Here is a 27,127-nt window from a genome sequence, read left to right as displayed (position 1 = left end):
CTGCTTACCTGTCCCACCCCCAGTCCCCATTGAGTGTCTTTTCACTCACAGGCTGCGGTCATAGGGCTGCAGCTCCTGCTTCCCTGAAGGGGGCACAATGGCTGGGTGGGGGATGGCTGCGGGGTGACCAGGTACACCGGAACCTAGCATCAGGGGTGGATGGGTGAACCTAAAGGCAGAAGAAGAGTTAACACTGAGCCAGGTATGTACGGGCCAGATCTCTGGACACAGAGAGGCCCCTGCACAGTACAAGAGGGTGAACAGATACCCACCTCCACTGACCTGCGTACAAGTACACAGAAATACATACAAATACCTGCTCCCAACACACTGCACAGACACGATGCAAAAATCTACATGTATGTCAAATTCAGGTGGTTACTGAAGCTCTGAATAGCTTTTGAATCTGTCCCCTTCTTACCTCCTGCCCTCACCAGCTCAGCCTCAGCCTGTGGCTGCCCTTATTTTCCTCCTTGACCCCTCAAGGCCTCTCTCTATATAACAGCCAGAGTGACCTTTTAAAAACACTTGAATGCTCTTGGCCACTTCTGTTGAAATTCCCCCACTGCCCACAGAATAAAACCCAGGCTCCTCCCTAGGGCTTGCACAGCCCTGTATGGCCATCTCTGCTGACATTTCTAGCCCCACCCCCCCACCCCATTTCCCATCACTTCCCACCCCCAGCCATCTCCAGTTACTGATGCTCCCTTTGTTTCCCTCACTCAAGAGATGTTATCCTCTTCATGAAGCCTTCCCTGACCCATCAGACATGGCTGGGGTCTCCTCGGGGCTTCCCCATCACCCAGCTAGCCCATTCAACTGCTGCTGCTGTGTCTATACCTCCCACCCTGGGCTGTGGGCTACAGATGTCTGTTGAATTCCTTGTTCCATACCTGCGCACAAGCCTGTCACTGAGGGAGTGAGCCAAGTGAAAGGACACACATATACACATAGCTCCCACTTTACTTTCTTGATGTTCTATGGATACCAATCTGTCCCTTACTGCTTGCACAGGTATGGAATAACTGAGCAGGTGGCCCCTAAGGGCCAGAGGTTGGAGATGCATGTAAAAGGTTCTGCCTCAGCTTGGGCAGAGCTCAGGGGTTGCTGTCCTGACTCATCCTTTGCTCAGCAGGATGCACAACAGAGGTGAGTGCACACACACCTGCACACGTGTACATGCACTGTCTCTGGCTGCTCTGTTGTGCTTTGCACTGTATGGCCTGGGCTTAGGCCTCCTGCACTCCCACTGGCTTCATTCTCAGGTATAGGGCAGCGTGGGGCTGGAGAATGACAGACGGACGGATGGACAGACGATTGACACAGGGCAAGCACTGGCCTGGGCATGGCCTCTTGTGGGCACTGAAGCCTGGGCAACAGGAAGCAGGAGCCTAGCTGCAGGGTAGGGGACTCACCTGGGGTAGGGGGCGCCAGGGGCTGCGGTGGGGGCGGGGAAGTGCTGTCTATATCCGCAGGAAGGGGACAGGGGGTAGAGAGGAGGGCTGGGCCTGTGGTTGGGAGAGATAGCTGTTAGCAGTCTGGCTACTTGCCAAATGTGGGGAACGACTTCCCCACCTTGCTTGGGCCTGACCCCTAGTGTAATAAGGCAAATTGGCTTCTGTTTGGACCACTCTAGCGTATATTTTAAACACGTGCCACCAGAGGGCAACCTTTCCCTCTACAGCAGCGGTCCCCAACCTTTCTGGCACCAGGGGCCGGTTTTGTGGAAGACAGTTTTTCCACGGACTGGGGCTCGCCCTGCCGCTCACCTCCTGCTGTGCGGCCCGGTTCCTAACCCCTGCTCTACAGGCTTACCTTCCCTCTACTCGTGTATAAGGGGTAGAAATGGCAGCATTCTCCTGGGACCCAGGTTAGTAGGTCCCTGGGGTCCCTCCAGCCTCACCTCCTGAAATTCGGGCTTGATACCTGCATACCTGCCTTAAGACCTTTGCACTCACTGTTGACACTGTTAGGACTGTTCTTCTGTCCCACTTTGTTTCAAACTCCTGGTCATCTGTCAAGGTCTTGCTTGGCCAAAACACCCTTTCTCCTGAAAGCCCTTGAGATCCCAAACTGGATGAGGTGTCCCTCCAGGCTTCTACAGTCCTCAAAGCACTGCTAACAGTGCTCTGTAATTGGCCTCTTGCCTGACGTGTGCACTAGGTGGACTGAGTTCTGAGAGGGCAGGGACCGGAGGATCAACCAGCTTCAGCAGTGCTGCTCTGGTTCCCAGAACCTGCCCGGTGCACTCAAATCCTGCGGGGACTCGTAAGGGTAGTCCTGATTTGTATTCAAGGTGGAGCTTTATCCAGAGACAATCTGGACAGGGAAGAGTGAGCTGAACGTGGATAAAGGGCAAGTAGGAAGGGGCAGGTGGGCCCCAGGTTGGGCTTCTGGCCTGCTCTGCCTTCCTGGGAAGCCAGGCTTTCCTGCCTTTGGGTAATTGCCCCAACCTAGAGAGGCTAGAGACCTGCCTAGGTCAAACTGCGCACGATGAACAAAGGGTCACGTACTCTGCCAAGGCCCAGCTCCAGCTGAAGACGGGCCCTTTGGCTCACAGTTGGGCCTGCCGAATGAGATCCAGGCTGTCTTTCCCTGGCCCAGCCTTAGCAGAATCTCCAAGCAGAATGCCAGGGGCTTGGACTGAAGCAGGCACCATAGGGGCAAGAAGGACCCCGCCCTTCAAGCAGCTCAGCCAAGGAAGGGACCAGCCAGCAGTAGACACTGAGGCAAGTGGGAAGTATCCCTCTGTCCACCAGGCCACTGAGAAGCAACAGCTTCTCTTGTGGCCATGCATGCTGCCATGTCCCCGGTCAGGCCTACTTTTTCTTCCTCACATACTCATATGGCCCTGAACAGCCCAGGGTTCTCCCGTCCAAGTCTTAGGCGTTACGGCAGAGTGTGATAGGGCTAGGACCAGGGGCTAGGTCTCCTGCCTTCCCAAAGGGAGTATGTCTGGCTAGCTGAGGCATGGATAGAGCTGCTGGCCAGCCCCTGGTACCTGTACAGAGCTGGCATCTGTACAGAGCTGGCATCTGGGTGCTCAGCACAGAAGGGTGGAGGAGGAAAATGGAAGGGCAGGTATGGGTCCAACCAGCGCAAGGTGCCCCTTTCCCACTGGGCCCTCACTCACCAGCTTACAGTGTGCGGGAGCTGTCCCATGCTGCCTGAGGTCAGAGAGTAGAAGCCAGAGAGGTCAGGGGTCTGCAGAGGCCTGTGAACTCCTGCAGTGGAGAGGGGCCGAGTAAGTGAGCCAGCCTGACCTGGAGGCCACTTCAGCTAGTTACTGCATCCTGGAGCCTCCTGTGGGGCCCTCCTAGGATCCCATCTCCGTGTGCTAGAGGGAGGACCAGACATACTGGTTTGTTCAGGACTATCCCAGTGTGATAACAGTGCCCCATTTACAGGCTAGGGAAATCAAGGGCAGAGGGTTTGGGTGACTTGCCTACGGGACAGTGGCTGGACAGTGGCAGAGTTGGAGTCATTCAGGAGTGGGAGGCCAGACCTTGCCACACCCTGGTCCAATGCTGGTCTGTAACTGGGGCCTCTCTGCTGGGGGCTCTAGCCTGGCTTTCCGGGCAGGAGGCAGACCCCCTGGCCTGGGGAGCCAGGGCTCCACCCATTCCCCCCGTGCCCCCTCCTCCCCAGGGTTGAGTCAGCAGGTTTCCCACAGCCGACAATGGCTGATTTCAGAATGACTCTGCCCGAGGCTGAGGTGAATCAGCCATCACAACCACCACTTTCCATTTTCTCACTGGGGGAGGGAAAGACTACAAGTTTTATATTTATCAGTTTTACACAGAGGCCTACTCCCATACTGGTATTGGGTAGTCACGCAGGATTTAGGCTCCTACCTCAACCTGAAGCCTTCAGATTTTGACCAGGTACCACCTTCCCCAACCTTTGGTGCCCTCAGGCTCCTCAATCTGTTGGGCATGTTCGAGGGGCCCTGAGTTTGCACAGCCCCAGGTTCTCCACTTACAAAAAGGGTCTAGCCACCTGGTCTCAGAAGGCTGGGACTTGATCTCCCCACTCCCCGGCTCTGGGTCTTGTTGGGCCATTCCCATCCAGGATCCATACCTTGCTTCTGGCTGATGTCGGCTGGAGCAGGTGTGGGGTGTGGGCTGCTGAAATGGTCATAGAGAGGAGAGAGTTGGGGAACGCCGTGGGAAGGCTGACTGGCCTTGTTGTGCTGAAAAACGAGGAGGGTGGGTGAATGTGGGGGACCTGAGAGAGGAAGGCACGAGACCGGGGTGCACATACGGGAAGAGCCCCAATTAGCTGTGTGGCGGCAGCCCAACCACCAGAGAAAAGTGGAGGTGATCAAAACCACAGGCTTCACTGGACAGGACCCCACTCAGACCACCTGGTGTCCAGGGGCCCTGCCCCCCCACCCAACTTTGCCCAAGCAGTCCAGTCTCCTACTAGAGAGCCTCTCGGTCTTTCTTGGCCCTCAGTTCTAGGAGGCGTTTCCCCTGCCCAGGAAATTCTTCCTGCCTCCTGGTTTCAGAGATCTCCCCGTTTCTCTGAGGCCCTATGGCCTGTCTGGGGAGCTGCTCACAAGCCTCCAGCCCTAAGCCTGGAGCTTGCTGTTCCCCTCCTCTAGCCCCCAGACTGAGGGGCTTGAGTCTGACCCTCTGGAACCACCTCAGGCTTAAGAGGATTTGTTGACATAGGGAAGGGGCCCCCTCAGCTCTCTAACTCAGGGGAGGTGGGGCAAGGTCGTGCCAGCTGTGGCCAGGCTCCCCCCAGGGCCAACCCACCCATCCTCCACACTTCCTGTTTCCTCAGCACCGCAGGACTCTTACTTTTCACGCTAGTCACATGGATTTGTCATGAGTTGACTCATATTCAGACTGGGACGGGGGCTCCCCTGAGACCCAACCACAGGGAGTTTGCGGCTCAGGGCCAAGGCCTAGCTCTGCATATCCTCGGTGCACACCTTTGCAGGCCAGGGCCCTGGAGACGTCATCTAAAACTGAAGGTCAGCTTCCACTTGGAAAAGTCCACCTGTGGGGATGCTGCTGGCTGGGAGCACAGATGAGTGACTTCTAACCCACGACACAGAAGAAATGGGACATCTCTGGGGCAACAGTCATGAGAGATGGTAGTCTGGGCTCCTTCCCACCCTGTAGGTGAAATTTCTCACTGGCTGAATTTAGCCAGACTCCTTAACATCTCTGGGCTTCCTCTCCTGTGTAGTGGATGGGATTCATGATCCCTTCATCACCAGGTTGGAGGAAGGTGAAGGTAGCTCTTGGTGAGGAGGCCTGGCGCCGGTCCTTCGGCACTGGCTGTTGGGGGTCCAGAGTGAGGCTAGAGGGAAGGGCAGGTATGAGCCACACTGTAGCCATGGCATGAGGCTCCCGGGTGGGCACAGGATCCCACACCTCCCAGCAACAGCCCTGGCCACCACCTTTCCCACATTCCTGCCTCCAGGGGAGCTTCAGGCTGGGCTACACGCTGTACCCTTCCCCTCAGGGCTTGGTAAATTGCTCACACTGCCAGCTGTCAGTCCCTTGCTCATCCATCTGCCCACCAGGAGGAGTCCTGGATCCCAGGGATGATGAGCCTGCCTCCTGTCCTCAGGCAGACAGGAGTTAATGCTCTAATAGTGGTGGCTCCTTCTTTGCGGCTGGCGTGGATCTGGCATCACAGCCACTTCCTGAGGCCGATGCCTCACCTCTGACCATAGGCCTCTCCTGGCCTCCTGGGGCAGCGCAGGAGAGCTTCCGAGGACTCGCCACTGTGGGCTTGAGGAAGAGTCTGCCAACCACGTTCAGTTCCTGGATCTAATTTACTACAATACCTGAGCACCTATTACCTTGTCTCAAATGGCTCCTGTGAGTATAAAGCCAGGAGCTCAAGTAGTCAGGTGTCAGGTAATGAGGAAGGGACATGTAAGAAGCCCTTCATTCACCCTGAAGAGTGAGGAGGAAACGTTACTTAGAGTGCTTCCCTAGCCCCCTGGTGCCAGGCCTCACATGGGCCAGACACTTTGATCTTATTATGCCAAAGGAGGTCTGCCTGGAGATGGCAGACACGCCTGGCAGCCCACTGGCAGCATCACTTGTGAAGAGTGAAGACAGGGCCATGCTGTTCAAAGCTTTGGTTGCTGGGACCTTCCTGTTGCTGTGTGAAGGCTGGGCTTCCTGAGCAAGCTGGGGGAAGCTCCTGTCATTCCCAGGCCTTCTTTTATCCCCAGCACGGACCCAGACTCACCTGTGACAGGTTGGGATCGTGCAGGGGAATGGAAGGTGGAAAACAGGACCCTCAGGCCTGCAGGTGACCGGCAACAGAGAGAGGAGTAGACTGGGATAGTAGGTGTGGGGTACGGGGTGTGGGGGAATGTGACCCCTTCATGTACTGAGTACTTGCCACATGCCAGGCACTGTGCCCAGCACTTTGCAAGCCCAGTCTTATTCCCACCAGGGTACCAGCAGGTTGCTATTTCTCGCATCTGTAAGTCCTCCAGCTGCCACCTCATATCTTGCTCCCCTTTATTGCAGACCTCAGCAGAGCTGTCCCCATTTGCTGCCTCTAGTCTTCAGCTCTCATTATCCCTTCATCCAGGCCAGTCTCTTGCCCCATCACTTCCCTAGGTGACTCGTCAAGGTCCCTAGGGACTTCCATGTTGCTGAACTCAGCGGTCAATTCTCAGTCTGCATTTTACCTGACTTCTCAGCACACTGAACACAACTGATCTCTCCCTCCTCCTTGTGGTAGTTTCTTCACTTCGATTCCAGAATGCCACACTTCGCTGATTTTCCTCTAACCTCAGAGACCACTCCTTCTCAGCCTTGTTTCTGGCTCTTTATCTTCTTCCTGACCTGACCCAAGCTTGGCCCTCAGTTCTCTATCAATCCTCCCCTCCCAGGCTGCTCTCATCCAGGCTTACGGCTTTAAACGTCTTCATCTGATGACTCCACATCTCCAGCCCCCACTTCTAGGAACTCCACTCTCCAAATGCTCCCCAAATTCAACATGTCCAAAGTAGAACCTTTGACTCCCTGCCCCAAACATTCCTCTCCATCTTCCTCAGTTAATGGTAACTCCCTCCTTCCAGTGGCTGAGACCAAACAGCTTGGAGTCACCTTTGACGCTTCTTTTTCTCACACTCCACCTCCAATTTGTCAGCAAATCCTAATGGCTCTACTTTCAAAATATAACAGAATCCAGCCACTTCTTTCTTTCTCCCTTTCCCCACCCAGTCCAAGCCACAGTCACGTCTCACCTGGCGACTGCAGCAGCCTCCTGCTTCCTCAGTCCTCCATCCAGCAGCCATAGAAATCAGATCACGTCGCTCCTCAGCCCCAGGCCTATGGAGCTCCAGGATCAGGCCCCCAACTACCTCTCTAACCCCAGTACCGTCCTCGCTCCTTGCTCACTATGCCCAGCACTTCTCATGGTTGTTTCAGCCTCCAGCCTCTTCCTCCAGTTACTCCAGTGGTCATTTTTAACTGTGCCAGGATGGGAAGTGGGTTGGGAAGTACAGCTCTAGGTTTGCTGACCTTTTTCATTGACCTTTCCTCTATAGGACCCTGGGCCAGTATGCCCCTTGTAAAATGAGCATGATCATATCAACCCTGCCTACCTCATTGGTCATGGATGCAAAGAACCCTGCTTTATCCTAGAATTTTTGGGAGAAGCCAAGGGCCTATGAAGGTGGAAAGCTTTCTGGAAACCTTGGGGGCCTTTTTACCCTGATAAGTTCCTAGGACAGGGATTAGCCCGATCCCAGGCCTTGTGGCACACATGGAGATGAGCCTCAGGGCCCACTCCCTCAGGAACCTGGGACCCTGGTGGAAGGCATTCCACTATTCGCCATCTAAGGGCACAAACGCCTGGAGCCCTGGTGCAATGGGTGGAATGAACACCCTCCACAGGGCGCTGCAGACCACAGAGCTTTCCAATCTAAACTTCTGCTTCAGAGAAGGCCCTGCCATTCAGCCTTGGCTCTGGCTTTTCAGCTCTGAGTTATAAGCCTGGCTGGTGGAATAGGCAGCTCTGGCCCTGGGGAATCTTAGGAGCAGAGCCTGGGGTCCAAGGTGCCAGCTCTAGGAAGACAGTCCCGGAGTCCCACTCTGCCCAGGGCAGGGAGAGGGTGGCTCCACAGCAGGTTTCGCAGCACACTACCTTCCCCGGGGAAGGCTCGTTTGGGCCAGGAAGCCCTGTCACCTGAGGGACAGCTAGAGCTGACCCTCCTTGGCCAGGTTGTTTAAGCTCCATGTTGTAACACAGCTCATTCTAGGTCTAGGAAACCTCAGAATCCAGCTCAGCCTATAGCCTCTGGCCTGGTTATGTATGTGTGTGACAGGAGCAGATGGACAGAGGGCTCATCCTGTCCCCCAGCCTTCCCTGGGAACTGGGGAAAAGCCTCATTAGACGGGGGTCTGTAGCCAGGCCACAGGAGAAGTGCCAGGTGGGTGGAGGTGGGGCTGAGAACCTGCCAGCAGGTGGAGGCCCTGAGGTGCCAGGGCTCCAGGGCAGAGCACTGAGGGCCTGGCCAGTCCTTCCCACGTTCGTGCAGGCTGCCTCTCAGCCTCACTCCCCAGCCCCCTGCATGCCCGGTGGTGGCAGCCAGGGGAAACTGTCTGGCGCAGGACCTGGTGCCCCACGCCCCTCTCAGCCAAATGGAACGTCCCGCTCCATGGCCTCAGCACAAGGCTGTCCCAGGGCTAGGCTGCCCAGCCAGCAGGGTGGAGTTGCCTGGGGCCTGGCCTGTGTCTGGGGAGCCCAGTGACTGGAGCTCTGCTCCTCTCCTCCCCTGATGGTGACTGTGCCCTACCTCCGAGGGAAGGAGGCAGGCCTGGGTTGATCGTCCCCACCGGTCCCTGAGTATCTCGACGACACAACCTCATCTCTTACCTCTGAGGGCAGAGTGCCAGGCATAGCGCTGGGCACTCAGTAAGCGCTCCCAGCATGGTGGGATGTATAAACAAATGAAAGACCTAACAGCAGACCATACTCCTTGATCAGCACACTCCAAGACCCCTGTTCTTGGCCTTTGCATACAGCGCCTTTCCCCTCTCCCCCTCCAGACTGCAGCACTCCAGGACGAGTCTAGACTCTGAGACCCTTGGACTGGGAACAGCCTTAGCAGAGGCGGTCCTTCCTGCCACAGCATTGCTCTTACTGTTCTTCCCCATGCCGGTTCAAAACCTATCGTCCCGAAGGCGGTCCTCATCCTTCTGGGATCTTTTCATTGGCCCATGGCTGGAAATTCCTCACTCTGGTGCCCCAGCATGCCCTCCTCTTGCTGAGCAGGCTGGAGCCAAGAAGGGGCCCTAGGGCAGGGCCAGGCAGGAGGAGGTGGAAATGAGGGACTCCTGAGGTCGGTCTCCTCTGCTCTGAAGTCGGGCTTGGGCCTGGCCGGGCTGCTCCCGCCTCCCTCTTCCCCAACCCCCAACTTCCTGCAGGCTCAGGTGAAAAATAAACACGGTCGGCATTTTCCCTGCAGACCGCAGAGGTTGGCTTACAGGCTGTGTGCACCCTGAGAGCCCTTGCCACTGCCAGCAGAGAAGCTCCCTCGCCTCTAACGGTTGACTCTGAAAACCCCCAAACGCTTAAGAAGCCGCACAACACTTTCTCAGTGAAGAAAGCTTCTGCTTCCTCTGGTCTCAAGCCTGGAGGGTGGAAGCGTGTGAGGCTGACAAGGCCCTCCCAAGAAGGCCTCCCCTTGGCAGGGACTGTGCCAGGAGGAGCACCACCCCGCAACACACACATACACACACTGCACCAGAATTCGCAGTTGACCACTATCAGCAGACATAGTCAGTCAGGATGTATTTACTAAGTTCCTACAATGTATCAGGCAGAAGAATGTTTCAGGCCAGGAGATCAGCATCTGCTAATGACAGCTGATGGTTTATACCCTGTGCGAGGCATAATTCTGAGCACCTTACAGAGTTTCACTCATGTACTCCTAAAACCTATGAAATAGGTACAATTATTATCCCCATTTAATAAACGAGGAAACTGAGATGGAGACATTACATAGCTTGCCCAAGGTCACACAGCTTGTAAGTGGCAGAGCTGAGATTCCACCAACTGTACTGCAAAGGCCCTACGGTTGTCAAGGACAGAACAAGGGGGAACAGGGGAAGGAGTCCCAGTCCTAAACTCAGTCTCTCCCTTCTTCAGCCTAGTTGGTCAGAGTCACCTAAGCCAGTGCTCCCCTGACCCTAAAGATGCTCCAGCAAGTTCTGGGACCCTGGGACTGGGGTTCTAGCTATACCCCATGCCTGCTTGCCTGCCAGGGCTGTCGGCACAGGGAGCTTGCCTGATGGCAATAGTTGGGACATGACCCCAGGTCCCCAGCCCACATCTCCCCGACTCACTCTCGCACAGCCACACCCCAGCCATACCCAACCACGCAGGCCTGCCTCTCTCTTACCCAGGTGTCCAGCTCTTCGCCTCTGCACCTTTATCCACCCCTTACACCCTCCCCTCCCAGCTTTCCACACTTCCTCCTACTCTTTGCCATACTGATTCCTTCTCATCCTGACCTCAGTCTAAGGGCCACTTCCTTAGGACTGTGACCTGGGTGGGGTTCCACCAGCCCAGCAGGCAGAGCTGCCCACTTGCTGCAGGGGTTGTTGGCCTAGGGGTCCTGGAGGGCAGAATCGGCTTGTTAGTCATCTCTGCCTCTCCAGGGTCTGTGCTTGGCATGTTCATTAAGACTTGCTGAATGAAGGCCTCTAGAATACCTGATGCCCCAGAACCCGTGCATGCCTACCCACTCATCCAACCATGGACCTGACTTCAGTCTCTTGGCTCCTAGAAGAGGGGGGGCGTATTCCTGATGCCCGCTCTGGAGCTGCGGAACGGCCCTTGGGATGAGTCCACAGAAGGAGGGCAGATCCACACCTCGAACTAGACAGAAGGGTGGGCTATTGATAGAGTTATTGTTCTCTCTGCCAAGTGCACAGATGTGAAATTCAGTATTGTAAATGCCACATGTGACAACTGATTTGAGGCAGGCATTATCCTTCCTGTTTTACTCATGAGGGTCGTGAGGCTCAGTGACGCTGAGAAAATTGCAAGTCAGTGCTGGGGACCCCTTTAAGGTCTCTCAGGGTCTTCAGGCAACACCAGACAGCCACATTCTCATCTCTCACCTCCTCTCCCTCTGTGCTCCAGCCACTTTGGCTTCAAGGGCCATGCTGTTGCCTCTGCCTGGAGAGCTCTCCCACCACTTGTTGGGCTCTCAAGTTAGGTCTCTAGCAGTACGTGTAGGTAGGGCCCAGTGTGAGCCAGTGTTTAGGGAGCATGTGGCAGCACTAGACAAAGCACCCTGGCTGGGGCTGGGCATGGTCACAGCAGCACACAGGAGGCTGGGAGGAACTGGGGCCACTGCTGGGAGTCAGGGACATCCTGCCTGGCAACTGAGACCCTGTGCCTCCTTCTACCCCATCTCCTCCTTCCTGCAACACCTTGGGAGTCAGAATTCACCAGACAGTCAAAGCCAGGGCTACCACTAGTTCATATGGTGCCTTTGTGCTAACTAGAAAAAGTACCCTTTCCTCTGGAGAGACAGCCAGGCCCACACCAGGGCACGTGGCTTGTGGAGCATAGTGCAGGCTAGATTTCAGCTCCTTGGCCCGGATTCCCTGCATAACCCCACACAGTGGCCCTGCTCAAAAGGTCCTCTCCAGTTCTCACTTCTCTTCCCTGCATTGCCAGAAACCAGGCCACGCTCCATCCAGGGTCTGCCACTCAACTTCTGCTCTGGCCTTGATCAGTTCCTCTGGACTCCTCTCCCAGCTCCAGGGCCCACTAGTGCCCACCACACACAGCTCCCCCAGTCCTCTAGGTCTGGAGCTGGGGATCCACTGTCCAGCACCCACGGTGCTTAAGCACCAAGGAGTCTGGCCAGTTTCTGAGTGGGAAGCTGCCCCATGGCCTGGGACCACGAGAATGAACTTCCCAGAAGGAAGCAGGTCCTCCAAAGGAGGTTCGCCTGCATATCAGCCAAGCCGTGATGTGCAGGCTCCCCAGACCCCACGTCTGCAGATATCCCCTGGCTGGGCTCATGCCCTTTTATTGCCAGCCCCCGCTGCCCAGGACATGGTGCTCTCCAGAGGACGGCCCTCAAGCACCCCGCCCACAGCGTGCTGGACGCCTTGTGCTAGACGCCCACCGCAGAGCATGGAGCCGCGGCCGTGTGGCCAGCTGAGCTGGAGGGCTAGGGTATGGCTGGGCTACACCCTTGCGGACCAGGAGGCTTTAGTCCCGCCTGCCAGCACAGGACTGTGGCCAGGGATGCACAGAGCCCTCCCAGGTCCACGTGGCCAGTCCACCAGCTGCCTGGCCTTGACATCAGATAGGGGGTCCTGCCACAGCAGAGGCAAGGACTTGAGTCCCTGCCTACAGGCTTGGCAAACCACAGGCCTACTCTAGACCCAGCCTGGCCCCGAGGCACCCCCGGAGCTAGCGGAACCTCACTTAGCTGAGTGGCCTTGGCCCACGGCCTCCAGCGGTTTCTATGCATTCGTTTACTTTTGTTTTCCTTCTTCCTCTCTGAGGTAAACGCCCCTCAGGACAGGATGTTTTCAGAGGAAAATAGAAGCTTCCGGGAGCTGCTGCAGCCGAGCTGCTAGTTGATGCTACCGACACACTGTCTAGGGACTCTGCAGCAGCCTGGGGGCTGGGCATCCCCTGTCCAGGCAGTCGCCCTCCCAGCTCCTCAAGGCCCAGCCCTCCGGGAGCCCATGTGCCTGAGGCAGAGGCCAGGGCACAACCTCGGCTCAGGCTGTCTTTGGCAGTAGGGAAAGCCAGGCTCTGGGAAGAAGGCATTTGAGGAGTTCAGAGGTTTTGTTCTCCTGGGAGCAAAACAAAAACGCTTTGTAGAAAAGGCATGAAGAAAGCAGTGGAGGTGCAGATTTAGACACAGCAGCCGCCACCAGTGGCAGCCTCCTGTGTGCCTAGCACCCTGCAGGGTTCGCCCCCCGCCCCCCGAATCCCACCAGTCTTCCCAACCACTTTGTGACGTGTGTACAGATTGTGCGGATGAGGAAAGGGTAGTCGGGAGAGGTTAAATGACTTGCCCAAGGTCTCAGAGCAAGTAATGACAGATCGGGATTTGAATCCAGCCCTTTGGGGTTCCTGGCCAGAGATCTTTACCACTCGGTGAGAGGCCTCCCAGGCCAGCTGGTAGCGCACAGCAATGGAGACCACACGTGTGAGGCGTAGGAGCCGAGTGGTTGCCAGGTTCTCCCCCCTACACTGGGTCTCCTCACTAAGACCTCCACCTACCCGGGACCCGCTGGATTTTGCCAGCAACACCCTGCCCGCATAGGAGGTGATGTGGGTCCTCAGTCGTAAATGACTAAAGGAACCGTGAGAAGTCATTCTTCCCACCAGGTCTGGCCTCTTTTCCCAGTCCACGTGCATGCGGGGTGGATGGCCACCGCAGAAGAGTTAGTGTGCTGCCTAGGAGCGAGAGCTAGGGCGGCCTGGCACAGGGCCCAGAGAGGCGGAGGCTGATGGTCAGCGACGGCTCAAGGGTGGGAGGCAGAGGAGGCTTGGAGATCTCATCCCCAGCCTTGGCACTGCATTCCTGCCCCGATTAATTCCAGCCAGCTTCTGAGGAGCAAAGATAAGATGGGGGTCTCTGAGTTACCTGGTCTGTTCAGCTGCCTGTACCAGCCCAGAGGACAGTTCTGCCCTGGGGCCACAGTCAGGAAGCTAACTTGGGTCTAACCCTTGCAGCTACTGCCAGTTAAGGAAGGCCCTTGGGGCTCTGCCTGGACTCAGTCCAGCGGTTTATCCCAAGTGAACAAGGCAAGGAGTGGAAACGAGTTGCTGGAGGCTTCAGGCCCCAGGATGCTCCCACCCAAGCCCCTCACGCCAAGTGTAAGCAGACGGAGGAGGGCAGGGCTACTGCAACTGTCACAGGGGCCCTCTTGGGGTGGAGCCCTCTAATGAGGTTGAGTTAGGGGGTTCCAAAAACCACACCAAACAGCTTTTACAGATACACACCTGGGTCTAACACTATAAAAATACAGGGAGAGGGTGAAACACTAAATTCCTGGGGGGGGTGAGGAGTGGGGATGGATGGGATGGGGGAGCCAAGGCGACCCAGCTGTAGCTATAAAACCCAACTTTTCAAAAATGAGTGGATAGATATGTTGTCTGAGAGGCAAGGTAGCAGGTGGTAAGGGCAGGGAACACAGAGGTAGATGCCTGAATTCACATCTCTCCTCCAGCACTTGCAAAGTGTGTCTCTCTGTGCTTCGGGTTCCCCATCTGTACAATATCCATATCTCATAGGGATTAAATGAAGTAATATTTGTGTCTGCTAATATTTTTTAAAATTAACGAAGAAGAAAACAAAAGACAAAGGCGAGCATGTTCCTAGACCAAGGCTTTTCAGGAAAGCCGGCTTTTGTGCCAGGCCAGGGCTGCTGGCCCTCGATTTCCTTTGGACTACGGCCAGATTGCTGTTGGGCCAGACTCCTGAGCTCCTGACTAGCCCTCAGTGACCAGAGCCAGGGCAGGGGCGGGGGGAGGCATGGGGGGTGGCACGGGAGGAGCAGAGGAGGGCAGTGGTAGAAGAAGAAACCCTCAAAATGCCGCAGCAGGGTTGGGAGGTGGATCTGGTTTCCAAGGGGTTTGGGGAGGGGACACCCATGTGCAGGGATGCCCTCAGATTCCTCAGTCCAGCCATTCCCATTGTCTCCGAGCCTAGGACACCCTCTAGCCCATCCCTGGACCACACAGAGGAGGGCACCTGGGCCAGAGAAGTCCAACAGTGAGCTCCAAGCTAAGCCAGGACCAGGACCAAAGTTAGAAAGGAGGAATCAACCTATACACAGTTCTTAACTGTCCTTGCATCATGCATCAAACCTGATGTAATCTTTTTTTAAAAATTTAACTTAATTTTTGGCTGCGCTGGGAGGCTTGCGGGATCTTAGTTCCCCAACCAGGGATTGAACCCATGCCCTCGGCAGTGAAAGTGCAGAGTCCTAACCACTGGACCACCAGGGAATTCCCAAACCTGATGTCATCTTAAATGTCATTTATAAACACTTTTCCAGGTAATATTTATTCTGAAAGCCCTGAGGTCCTGCTTTTAACCAAGAAACAACCCTTTTGGCCCCCGATAGCATGTGGTCCAGCCCTGACCCAGGTCCAGAGCTCTGAGGTCACGCCCAGGAGGGGCAGTAAGGGCCAAGTCTTTCCTTGAGGCCAGAGGAATTCAGCTCATAAACTCAACAGGAGTGAGTTCAGCTTTGCAGCCTGCAATGCTCCCAATGAGCTCCACACAATTGAGACCAAAGGGACAGAGCAGAGCCTGGGCTTTGGGGTAAAACAGACCTGAGTCCAAGTCCTGACTCTGACAGGTACTAGCAAGTTCTTAACCTCTCTGAGCCTCAGTTTCCCCATCTGTAAAATGAGAGCGATAATAGTATCTACTTTCTTGGCTTCTTGTAAGGATCTTGCTATTAGGATTAAGTCCCCAGCACAGGTCTGGCACTTGGGAAGTTCTTGACACATGCACTATTACTGTGGCTGTTGTTATTCTTGCAACAGTTTACGAGCACCTACTATGGGTCATGCGCTATGCTGGCCGCTAAGATTCTAGCAGTGAAGAAGACAGATGTGGCCTTGGCCCTGTAGATCCTCTCCAGCCCTTTTGATCCCAACCACCATCCCTTAAACCCCACCTCAACACGGCCATCAACGCTTGTGGCCTCTGCAATCCCAGCTTCATCTGGCCCCACACCCTTTGTTCTATGTTCACCCCCCAGCCCCACCCATGGGGTTGCCCACCACAGCTGGGGGGCTCCCAGGCTGTAGCCTGCTTCAAAGCCTGTCGGCAAGCTCTGGGGTGGCTGCTGCAGCCCGGCGCACACTTGGGGCCGCCCTGCCTGGACCCTGGCTATAGCCGCAGAGACCTCACTGCCGCTGCTGCAGGGCTCTCCACAGGCTGCTTCTCGGCGTCCCCAAGTGCCCACCCACCCCCTGCCTGCCTGGCCACCGGGCCAGCCACAGAGCCATCTGATTTGAATGAAACTTCAAACTTAATGACTTTCATGCTGGTTATTTAAAACGCAATGTAATTTTCTTAAACACCCTATTATTTCCTTTGATAGCTACAAAGCTTCCCCCAATCCCATGAGCATGTTTATTTTTAGGGAAAAGAGTGGTTTTGCAGTTGGTCATAGAGACTATAGGGAAAAGGAGCCTGCAGAAAGTAGGGCAAAGAGTCAACCGTAGCAGCCTGGAGACCCACAGCTGCCTTGCCTTCGTGCTGGGGCAGACTCCACCGACACCACGGGGTCCAGGGCAGGACCCTGCCCTTCTCATACCAGCACATCCACCAGCGGCCCTTCTGTCTACCATCTGACAGTGGCCAAGTCCCCCTTCCTGTGCTTCCCCTCCACAGGGCCCCAGTGTCCTCATCTGTAAGATGGTTCCACTGGCTTCCCACAGACATGCCAGGCAACTATGGTCTGGGGAAGGGGTCCTGCGGCCACCGACATGCTCTCAGCTGCCTCCTCCAGACATTCTGCCCTAGTTAAGGTCTTGAGGCCTGCAGCTTTGACCAGCTGGACGAGATCTGTGCCCAGATAAAGTGGCCTCCGGCAGTGGCTGCCCACACTGGGAGGGTGGGTGGGTGTGGCCCTGCCAGTCGGGGGCCCCCTGGCAAGGGAGGTGGCCTAGTGGTGGGTGTGCGTGCAGAGGTCAGCTGAGCCCCGCCAATGCGGGGTGTCCTCTGGGAATGGCTATTTTTAGATCCCAGGCTTTCATGTGGCCGAATGATGTGCAGTTTACAAAGCATTGGTAATGCGTTTCAGATGGCGGCCCAGCGGACCGGGAGGCTGGGCCTCCTGCCACCAGAGCCAGGTCAGAGTTAGTCAGAATACCCTCAACTGGACTTCTGTCACCTGTCTCTCCCTCCCTACAATTCCTTCTTGCCTGACAGGGAGACTAGGCCTGGAGCAGTCCTTGCAATACCCACCAAAGACCCCCTGAGGCCCACCCGAGCAGCAGGCCTCCCCAGCTGACCCTCGTCTGAACTTCAGAAATCCTCATGTCCGGAGCTCCCCACCCCCGTTTACAGAAGGAAACTGAGACCCAGAGAGGTTAACAGATTTGCTTGAGGTCACACACCCAGGGGAGGAGGTGGCCTTGGTCCCTGGCTTCCTTACCCATCATAGCCCCCTCCCCTCATGGGCAAATTGGGCTTCCTGGGAGGGGTGACCGGCCAGCCCTGGCTAGGCCACCCAGACACGGTGGGCTGGGGCAGCTGTAACCATGCACCCCCAGAACGCACTGTTCCCTGGGGCCTGCCCATCCACGCCTGCAGCCTCAGCCGCACACTCGCCATCAGCTGAAAGCAGAGAGTGTGGAGCCCAGACACCTCTCCGGTTCGTGGAGAGAGAGAGAGATGGCTGTTTTAACGGGAGGGGTAAAGGGGTTGGCAAAGCATCTGCTTCCTCTGATCTCCAAGGAGCTTTGGCTGTGGAGCTGGCTGTGACATGAAGGCTGTGTGTCACCATCTCCCTCTGGGCTCTAAAGCCGTATCTGCTAGCACAGCCCAGGCAGGCAGGCAGGCAGGCTCCATGGGTGGGACAGGCTACATGGCTGCCTCCCCACAAGAGAGGGCCAAACTCACCAAACTACTACCTTGGGCCAGGGACCCTATCCAGCAGGGGACAGTCCCTCTACCCACCAGGGGACTGAGCCAACGGGAGCCCCATGTTCTGCAGGACCAGAAGGGGCCAAACCCTCTGACCAGGACAAACCCTCCCGGGCTGCAGCTCAGAGACTACACATGCCAAGGCTGATGTGGGCCACACCTCTTTAAGGGAGGGAGGCGGCACCCACGTCCAAACCCCAAGCATCAAAGGTCTGCGAGCTGAGACAGCAAACTGCCTGAAGGAAGAAGCTAACAATGTCCTGGGGTCTCAGAGACCCTCCATTGACTCCTGGGGCCTTGGAGTCCTGCTAGAGACAGTGCTGAGGAGACGTGTTCTCCACACCCTGGCTAAAGCACCAATGGGCTGCACACCCTGACCTCTGGGGTTCAGCTCCCCTCAGGAAACAGCGGACAAGACCCTGGACTCATGACCCTGGAGTGAGACTGAGAGTCAAAAGAAATAACACAAAACTTCCACCTCTGAGGCCCTCCTGCCTTGCATGTGCCAGTCCGCTCGGGTCTGCCCTGCCCAAAGCCCACCCCTCCCTTGCATCCCAGCACCCACCTGCCCCAGCTGCCGGCTCTGCCCGCCTCACCCTCTATGTTCAACCCAAACCATCTCCCGTGGGCACCACACTGCCCTTCATGCTGCCAACACACTGCAGGTACCCACCAGCCACTCCTGGGCTCTGGAACCAGCACCCCCGGGTATTAAGGTCACGTGCTGGGGCCTTCAGTGCTGGCCCTTCTCCAGCCTCACAGACCCTGGGCTTCGGGTGGCTCTTCCAATGACCAAGAACATACTAATTTCTGCCTCTCCTCCTCTGCTTGAGCTGTGCCCCCGACCTCGAGCATTCTCCCACTCTCACCTTCGCAGGTTCTGGGCCAGCCAGAACTCTCCCCTGTCAGGAAGCCTTCCTGGCTGCCCCCACTGGCCTCCCTCCCTCCTCAGTGCCCTTTATCCAACACGGCCGACTCTGAGCCCCAAGGAGAGTCTCTTTGCCTTGCCAGAGCTGAGCTCTGCGGGGTGGGGCAGAGGCAGCCGTCCCCTCTGAGCTGAGCCCAGGCCAAGTGGGGCTCAGTAAATACCGGTTAAGAGTCTGGATCAGGATTCTAGGTACAGCTGGCACTATGTCGTCCAGCAGCTGAGGGCCCGAGGGCTGGCTGGGCCGGACAGCTGTCCTCTTTGCTCTGCCCCAGGGGAACTGGCTGCTGAGCTGAGGACGGAGAGCGTCAGGGGCTTCAGTCCAGCCGCACCTTCAGGAGCACTGCACCTACTGGCCCGGCGTCCTTTACAAGGGCCATTCCCACACAGTGTTAACAATCCCTCCCACAGTGGCTTCCACTCATGAGGCACCTACTATGTGCCGGGAACTCCACATCCACTATCTCGCTCCATTCCACAGTAACCCAAGGAGGTAGGAACCTTCACTATCCTCATGTTTAGATGAGAAAGCTAAGGCCCACAGGAGTTAACTTACCCAAGGCCACTCAGTCAAGGAGTGGAAGATATGGTATTGGAGGGCGGAGCTTCCCGACTCAGGCCTTCCCCCTTCACTCCTCTAAGGGGCCTTGGATAAGTCCCTTCCCTGACCTGGCCTTACTGTCCCCACCTGCAGAGGAGGGCTGTTACCCAAGGATCTGTGCACTGTACCGTTTGGGGAGGGGGAGCCCTGTGACCTGATAAAACACCTGTTTCCTCCAACAGAGTCTTGTTTGTACACAGTGGCAGGAAGCAGCCAGTCACAAGGTATGAGGGAGTGTGACTGTATGGCTTCGGAACCGCAGCTGCCCGAGGAGGCTCAGAGGGAGGCTGCGGCTCCCCTCGTCCCCTCCATGTGGCTCTGTGCCCACCCTGATCCAGCCTGACCTCAGCAGTTATGCGACTTGAAACCAGTGCCCCTGCAGCCCATTCTTGCAGCTCCGCTAAACCTCCCTTCATGCAGGAACGGGGGTTGGGTGTGATCTTAGGAGACCCAGGAGGGCATGGTCTGCCAACTGGCCATGAGAGGGGACCACCAAGGCCCCCCCTTTTCAACTCCACTCACGCCTAAGTCTTGGAGCACTTGGGGAAGTAGGCAGAACTGGTATGGATATCCCTGTTTGCGGGCTATGGAAGCTGGCTCGTGAAACCCTGCTGGGGCCGGGGGAGAATACCTGGGTCCTGGTGACCAACTCAGGGCTCTCTGTCAGCCCCTCCACCCTGCTAAGCTGGAGGAGTGGATGGCAGCCCTAAAACAGCAGCCCCTGGTGACAGGGTGGGGCAGGGGTCTGCAGGATAGGCCTCCTTCAGGGTGCTTTCCTGGCCCTGAAATGCATCAGGGAAGCCCCGAAAACGAAGTTTCACCTTGGGAGCAGCTGGCGGTGAGGGGGTTGCTGCAGATTTTCCAAATACCACACAGCCTTCCAAGTCAGGAAGGAATGCAAGTCAAAGTTACTTTTAAGTCTCACTGCCCACCACGAACCTATAAAATGAACAACAAAAAAGGGGAAACTCCACGTCAGCTATGCTTGGGCACCGCAAGGAACCCTCGGTGAACTGGGGCCTTGATTCTTCCTACCTCTTGAACCCACAATTCTCTTTGAACATTATGCTCCAGGAAAATAATCAAAACGGAAACCAAGCAGTGATTTGTATAGAGCATCATTCCCACTGGTAAAGAAGGCAAGCTGCGAGCAAACTAGAAGCCACACGAGGGAGAGATGAATAATAAACATGAGGGAAAACAAGCAAAGAAGCTGTGCACGGGCACTGCCTGGGGGCCTGCACACCAGGGAAGCGTCGGAGCAAGACACAGGGGTGTTGCACACGGGGCACCATGTGAGAAAAGCTCTGGGAGTGGCTCAGAGGCTAATGGCCATGAAGGTCTTTTCCCTTTTTTTTCTTACAAAATAGCTTAAGCCCCTAACATCTTGTGTAAAGGGCTTCTATATGGCTGGGGAAGGGGAGCCTCTTTCCGCAAAATCTCTGGGCGGTGGGAGAGGATTCTCAGGATGGAATGAGTGGCTATGGCTCCCAGTCTGGCCCCAGGAATAACACTTTTCCTCCCAAGAATGCCTGGGTGAGGCAGGCGTTGAGGAGGGGGCCTGTACACCTGAGGGCTGGTCCCCAGGGTTCAAACCCCCAAACCCCGTGGCCCAAAGTGGAGATATAGTCCTCCAGACAGAAGTGCACATGGAGCCTACCACTGAGCCACCCCTGGTCCCAGAGGAGCCAGGACAGCAAGGGAGAGGGATCAATTGTGGCCAAACCCCGACCCCCAAGCCCAGGCCACGCTGGCACCTTCCTGGGCACGTCCCTGGTACTGCTGCCTCCAGTCCTCAGTCCAACTCTGGGAGGAGGGCTTGCCACTCCCATTGTGCAGATGAGGAAACTAAGGCTCAGACATACTTCTGACACATGGGCTGTCTCTGGACTAAGCATGGCAAGTGCATCATAAACCAGTGCCAACCACCTTGGCCTGAAGAGCTGCTGGGGTGGGCAAGGCAGCCGAGGCCCGGTGGGGGATGATGGAAGGCCCCACTTGGGTGGTCAGAGCAAGTCTCTCTGAGGAGGTGACATCTGAATAAGCCCTGAGTGAGGAATGAGAAGTGGCAGCTAGGTGAAGAGCTAGAGAAGAGAATGCCGAACTGTGGGAACGAGCGCAAAGGTCTTGAGATGGAAAGAACTTGGTGGTTGTAAAACCTATCAGGCCACTGAGGTGGCTGCTCTTTAGGGAGACAGGAAGAGTATGGTGCAGACGAGGAGGGGCGGTCAGCAGGGGCTGGCCACCCAGGCCTTCAGGCCGTGGTGAGTGGCTTAGATTTTACTTCAAGAGCAATGGGAGCCTCTACAGGGCTTCATCAGGCGAGAGGTGGGATCTGACTTATGTTTGGCTGCTCTGTGGATCCTGGATTGAGGGTTAGGGTAGGGTTGTGGGGAGGGACCCAGGTCCTGCAGGGACCCTAGTGGAGGCTGCCTTCCTGGGGGAGGGATGGTGATGGTTGGGGCTTGGAGGTAGCGAATGAAGTAGAGACGTGGAAGATTTGGGATGTCTGGAGGGAGCCCAGATGCCTGCCAGCCCCCTATTTGTCTTCATCTGGCAGACAACTCTACTCCTTCAGGAAGCTGCTCAGCAGACCCTCCTCACAGCCTAGGCAGGGGCCAGGTCTTCCCAGGACACGCCAGCAGGACCTTTTGTGACAGTACTCCTCTGGCCAGGGATTCAGGTCTATTCATCTGTCTCCTCCACTCAGTTGGGCACTCCAGGGGCAAAGGCTGGTTCTGCTCTGTCTGGTGGCCAGCCTGGTGCCAAACTCTCTCCTAACAGGCTTCATCCCAACCAGGGCCGGTGACCAACCATCACTACCCCTCCTCCGTGAGGCCCCACTGCTCACCCTCTGAGGGGTGTGGAGGGTTGGGTGGGTGCATCTCTGCAGAGCCCCCCCGGACCGGCTAGCCACCCGTCAGCAGCACTTCCTTCCTCTGCTCAAGTCTTGCTCATACCCTCACCTCCTGCTCCCCCAGGGCTCGCTCCCCTCATCTGTACCTCAGACCTTGGAGTCAGAGAACATGAGCCCGATGGCCAGAAGCCCACTGCTTCAAGTGGGCTCCTTCACGTCAGATGTCTCTGGGCATGCCCAGACACCAGGACGGCACAGGGAAACAGCCCCAAGTCCCTGCAGAGCCAAAAGGCTCAGCTCAGCTATTTATTTTTTAAATTGAGATGTAATTCACATACCTTGAAATTGACCATTTTAAAGTATACAATTCAGCAGCTTTTAAAATATTCACAAGATTGTGCAACCGTCACCACTATCTAATTCCAGAACATATTCATCACCCAAGAAAAGAAACCCCGTACCCATGAGCAGTCACTCCCCATTCTCTTCCCTCAGCCCTCGGCAACCACTCCTCTGCTTTCTGTCTCTATGGATTTGCCTATTCTGGGCGTTTCAACTAAATGGCAAAAGGCTCAGCAGCCTTCCAGGCCACAGATACCAAGCAGAGCCCATAGAAGGGGTCAGAAGAGTGACATGGCCTCATATCCTTTTTGAGATGGGGATTTGCACCAAACTGTCAGTTCTGCACTAAGACTCTGAGTTTCCCTAAGGAGTGATGCCTTACTCATCCCAGAAATCCCTCAAAGTCTGGCGCAGGACCAGTCATTGCCCCTCCCCACCTCAATCCCAGAGCGGAGCAAACAAAACAAAACAATAGTGGCTACTGGTCTAGGCCAGTAACTGTCTGCAAGCCTACATTAGATGCCTCAAAGACATCAGCTATGAAATTAACTTTGACCTAATTTCCACTTCCAAAAACAGACTTTGCAAGAAACCAAGTACCAAAAAGAAGGAACCTTTTGGGAAAAAAATCCCTCTGCCCCCCGGCAGTTGTCTGTGAGGTGGTCATTTGGCCCATTGCTCCTGACAACGTTCAAGTCTGCCTGCTTTAAGGTGTCCAGTGTAGCAGCCGCGTGGGTATTCCACCTACACAAGGGCAGATGAGGTCCCTGGCATGGGTTTTCCCCACTGTCAGGGGAGGTCAAGCGTTCGGCCCTGAGCTCCCCCGCACAACTGTTGACCACTTGGATTCTCTCAGAGAGTGCAAAGAGCAAGAGGGGCCAAGTTCTAAGGCTCACGGGGAGAGGCTGGCCAGTGTGTCATCTGTCCCCTGAAGAGGGGCTCAGGAAAGCAGAGCTTTGGAAAAAAACTTCCAAAGGTGATTTGGAAGGGACTCCTAACCCATCGTAAGAGTTTCTTTTCTCATTCCAGACACATGAACCTTGGATCACATGATAAATGTGCTCCCAAAACATGGGGTCAGTTAATTTTGCTTTTTAAATCCTCACCATATTTTATATGTCCACACAACTCTGAGTAACACAAAGAACTACTACTCTTATTTGCTATTTGGTTTTAAGTATCAGAGTTGCTTAAAGGAGGCTCCCCTATATTCACGTACATCTTCCTCACCCAGCATCTCCCTACCTTAGGCCCTTGCCTCTGTCCTTGTCCCCAGCCCCACGGAGCAGCCGATGCCAGGGCACAGAAAGTCAGCTCCAGAGCCTGCCCTCCTCCTGTGTTCCCATAAGCCAGGCTGCGGGAGACTATAGCTGTGTGGGGAGGAGGACAAAGGGATCTGCCCCTATAAGAGAGGGTGCGACGCATAGAAATGCATCTGCTGTACTTTGAGAAAGAGCCCAAAGTTGAAAAAATGAATGATCCAGGCCAGGGGAGTGATGGTGTGCCTGCCCTAGCTCCTACTCCCCCACAATCCTGACTGCTAGAGGCAGCCATCCATCTGCCTACACTTTGACCAGCGTAAGCTAAAGGACACCAAATGGTCCCATCACCACACCCTTACGAAGAACGAGGCACTCCCACTCTGGGCACTCTCCTACCACTTGCCCAGGCTGTGAAAGAAACTCAGAAACACCGCCTTTTCCCTGCCCCTCTGTGTAATCATAAGATGCTGGAGGGAATCTGCCTGCTAGGTCTGCTTTGGGTCCTAGGCCTTTTGTTTAGTCATGATTATCAGGGACGCCAGCCCCCTGTCAGCAGCTCACGTGCCTGTGGTTTGGCAGTGGTGGGTCATGTCCCACCACTTGGCCCCAAATCTAAGGGTTTACACCTTGTAGGGGGCCCCCAAAGCATCCTTCAGTATCAGCTCATGGAGGGTAGAGGTCTCTGGGGAGAGATGCTGCATCAGGTGGCAAGGTCAGAAGGTGAGCCCCTTGCCCCACAGACTTGGAAGGAAGCGAGTACCTCACAGATGGAGCCACCCCAGAGCAGAAAGCCAGACAGACCACTCAACCAACATGTTCCTTCACAGATGAAGGAATGGGGGTCCAAAGGGCAAGGAGCTTACTTCTAGTCAGCTGCCTACCACCAGGTTTTCCATCCTGGGTTTCTGGAGAGAAGGCTCAATCTACTTTCTCATGTCCCACCAGCTTCAGCATGAAACAGCTTTCAGAACCAACCCTCCTCACTCCTGATCTGACACAGCCTGGCAGTCACTCTCCGCCCTCTGGGTGACCCCCACCACTAGCCATGTGAGCCTCCTACTGCTGGCCTGACCTGCCCTGGGTCTATCTGCACCCAACACCCACCCACCACAAACCCCAAACCCTTACATGAACTCTAGAAGCTCTACTCTCACCCCTGACTTCGGCCAGCTGAGCACACTCGGCAACACTAATCTGAATTTTTCGTAAGTGCAGCTTTACTGCTGCTCCACAGCACTCAGAAGAGGCTCTTCACACCTTAGGTCATCTGCACCAGCGGGCAAAAAGCATGGTTTGTAATGATCATGGAATCTTCTCAAAGCACTGGGGACTTAAATTTAATTTGCAAATTCATTAAACAGGCCGCTTACTGACACTACTGATTTGAAACACCTTTGCAAACCCTTCCTGGTGCATTTGAGACCAAGCCAGCTTCATAAAAACCCACTTTCCACACATCGTGTTCGGGTTGTTTCTCTGGTAAGGCCACATTCATGCCAATAAGGACAGAGCGAGTAGAGCATGTTTCTCCTGTACAACCAGGAGACCTGAAGCAGACCAGCTTTTCTGCCCGTTCCTCCGAACACTGAGGATTGGGGCTTAGTGGGAGAAGGCTAACAGCCAAGCTCACAACTCTGAGCACACCACATGCACCACCGTCAGGAGGGGTGGGTGGTCTCAGCTTAACGGTTCTCCAAGCCGACTCCATCCCAGCACCACCTAGCACCAGGACAGGGCCCACGCCTGCTCGTGAGCAAGCTGGAAGACAAAAGCCAACCGCTGGAGGCAGGTGGGGTGCCTAGGGCAGCCCTCCTTACTTCAAGAAAGTTCTCCTGGTTCAGATCCCGCTGGGTGTGGATGGGGAAAGAGACAAGAACAGAGTTCTGTATCCATTTTGTTCTAGGCAAAAGTCACTTCTTGCCCATGCCTCACATACCTGATCAGGAAGGTAGCAGGCACAAGGCGGGCTGGGCTGCTGGGGCCACTTACCAGCGAGGGCTGCGGCTGGGGGTGCTGCCCTGCTCCCGAGGGGGGTGGGTAGTGCATGAGCAGATTGAAGGCGGAGTAGACGGTGTCTTTGTACATGCCGCTGGCGCACTCCGGGGTCTTCAGGCCTGGAAAAACCACAGCTGGTCAGAAGCGCCAGCCCGGGCGTCTCGGGCTGAAGGCTGTCTGCTCGCTCGAGAGAAAATCGGAATTGCCAAGGGGTCCCCTTCAAGTTCGTGACTTGAAGGGCCGGGGGTGCCCGCAGTGCCAAGTTTCGACGAAGGACCCCGAGTTCGGGCCTCCCTTTCTCGGCCCCCACTCCGCCCTCCCGCCAAGGAACCTTGGCCAACGTTTTCTCAAGTCGGGGGATTAGTCAGTCACCTGGGCAGGAGGGGAGGCGGAGATGGCGAGGGTCTGTTTACTCCTATAAAGGTCAGGGCACCGGAAGTGACTCGAGCCCGGCGGCGCCCGGGAAACCCGCCCCCCACTCCCCCACCTCCTCGGTTTTACCGCCTCCTCGAGCTGCAGTTGGGGGGAGGCACCCCATCGGCTCCCTCCCGTCCTCAAAGGCCCCGCTCTCCCACCGAGGCCGGGCCTTAGCGGGAGGAGTGGAGCCAGGCCGGCAGAAACTCACCGTCTTCCAGAGACTCTGGAAGTTTGTCGGGGAAAAGTCTCTGCGAAGTGTGTTCCCGCCCGAGAGCCTGCGGGGAGATCCAGAGGGGCCTTGAGAGGACTGGGAAAGCTGGGGGCTCGGGGCCCGGGGCAGGAGGGGTCTGAGGGATGCGGACCCCCGAGGGCCGCGGGAGGGAGGGGCGGGGTAGCGCGAGCCGAGCGCCGGGGCCGGCGGAGCGTGGCGGCTGCGGGGGAGAAGCGGGGCGCGGGCCGGCGCTCACCTCGGCCCCGACCTCGGCCTCGCCGCGGGCACCGGCGCCCGCCCCCGGGACCCCCGCGTCGCCGGCCGCGCCCTCGGACTCATTGACGAGCGACGACTTGAGCTCGGCCAGGTCGCGCTCGGGGCCCGCGGCGCTGTCGCGGCTCTTGTCGTCCTGCTCCTCGCCCTCGTCCTGGAAGGCCAGCAGCTCGTCGGGCGCGCCGAGGTCGTCGCCGCCGCCTGCACCGCCCCCGCCCGAGTCCAGCTGAGGCATGGTGCGCTCCTCCCTCGGGGGCGCGGGGCGCCGGGGGTGCGGGGCGCGGAGCCGGCCCGGGAGGCAGCGAGCCCGGAGTCCGGACCTCCGAGCCCGGAGCGCGGCGGGCGGAGCGCGGGCTGACTCCGCCTGGGCGGGCTGCGGGCGCGGGGCGCGGACGCAGGGCTGAGAGGCTCGGGGAGCTGGCGGGTCCGAACATCAAAGGCGCCGCCGGCTGAGTGCCGGGGGCGGGGCGGGGACGCCGGGGGCGGGCCCTGTCGATGGGCGGAGCCATATCGCCCCGCCCCTCCTCTCCCGGGAGAGGCCGGGACGTGCCCAGTGGGTAGAGACTTAAAGGGCTCGCTCTCCCAGGCATAACC

At 56.6% G+C, this 27,127-nt stretch overlaps 1 protein-coding gene across 14 annotated transcripts in view; it reads right to left on the bottom strand.

The window, feature by feature from the left end:
* The window catches only part of TCF7 (transcription factor 7), a 32,533-nt gene extending 5,666 nt beyond the window's left edge, over positions 1-26,867 (bottom strand). For 4 of the 14 annotated variants that reach the window (XM_060143589.1, XM_060143596.1, XM_060143599.1 and 1 more), the window contains exons 1-7: positions 26,517-26,867; positions 26,258-26,324; positions 25,627-25,766; positions 4,081-4,192; positions 3,134-3,224; positions 1,416-1,508; positions 50-169 (exon numbers count right to left, since the gene is read on the bottom strand). In XM_060143589.1, the coding sequence (XP_059999572.1) occupies positions 50-169; positions 1,416-1,508; positions 3,134-3,224; positions 4,081-4,192; positions 25,627-25,766; positions 26,258-26,324; positions 26,517-26,768 (875 nt within the window). In that variant the 5' untranslated portion in view covers positions 26,769-26,867. Of the gene's footprint in view, positions 1-49; positions 170-1,415; positions 1,509-3,133; positions 3,225-3,982; positions 4,057-4,080; positions 4,193-25,626; positions 25,767-26,257; positions 26,325-26,516 lie in introns of those variants that run through there. The other 10 variants (XM_060143590.1, XM_060143598.1, XM_060143591.1 and 7 more) reach the window with 7 other exon arrangements.
* Positions 26,868-27,127: the final 260 nt, after the last annotated feature.

The sequence above is a fragment of the Lagenorhynchus albirostris genome, chromosome 3 (genome assembly GCF_949774975.1).
Source record: "Lagenorhynchus albirostris chromosome 3, mLagAlb1.1, whole genome shotgun sequence".
Classification (NCBI taxonomy): domain Eukaryota; kingdom Metazoa; phylum Chordata; class Mammalia; order Artiodactyla; family Delphinidae; genus Lagenorhynchus; species Lagenorhynchus albirostris.
Note: the sequence above shows the minus strand (reverse complement) of the source record. Positions and strands in the feature narration are given on the sequence as shown.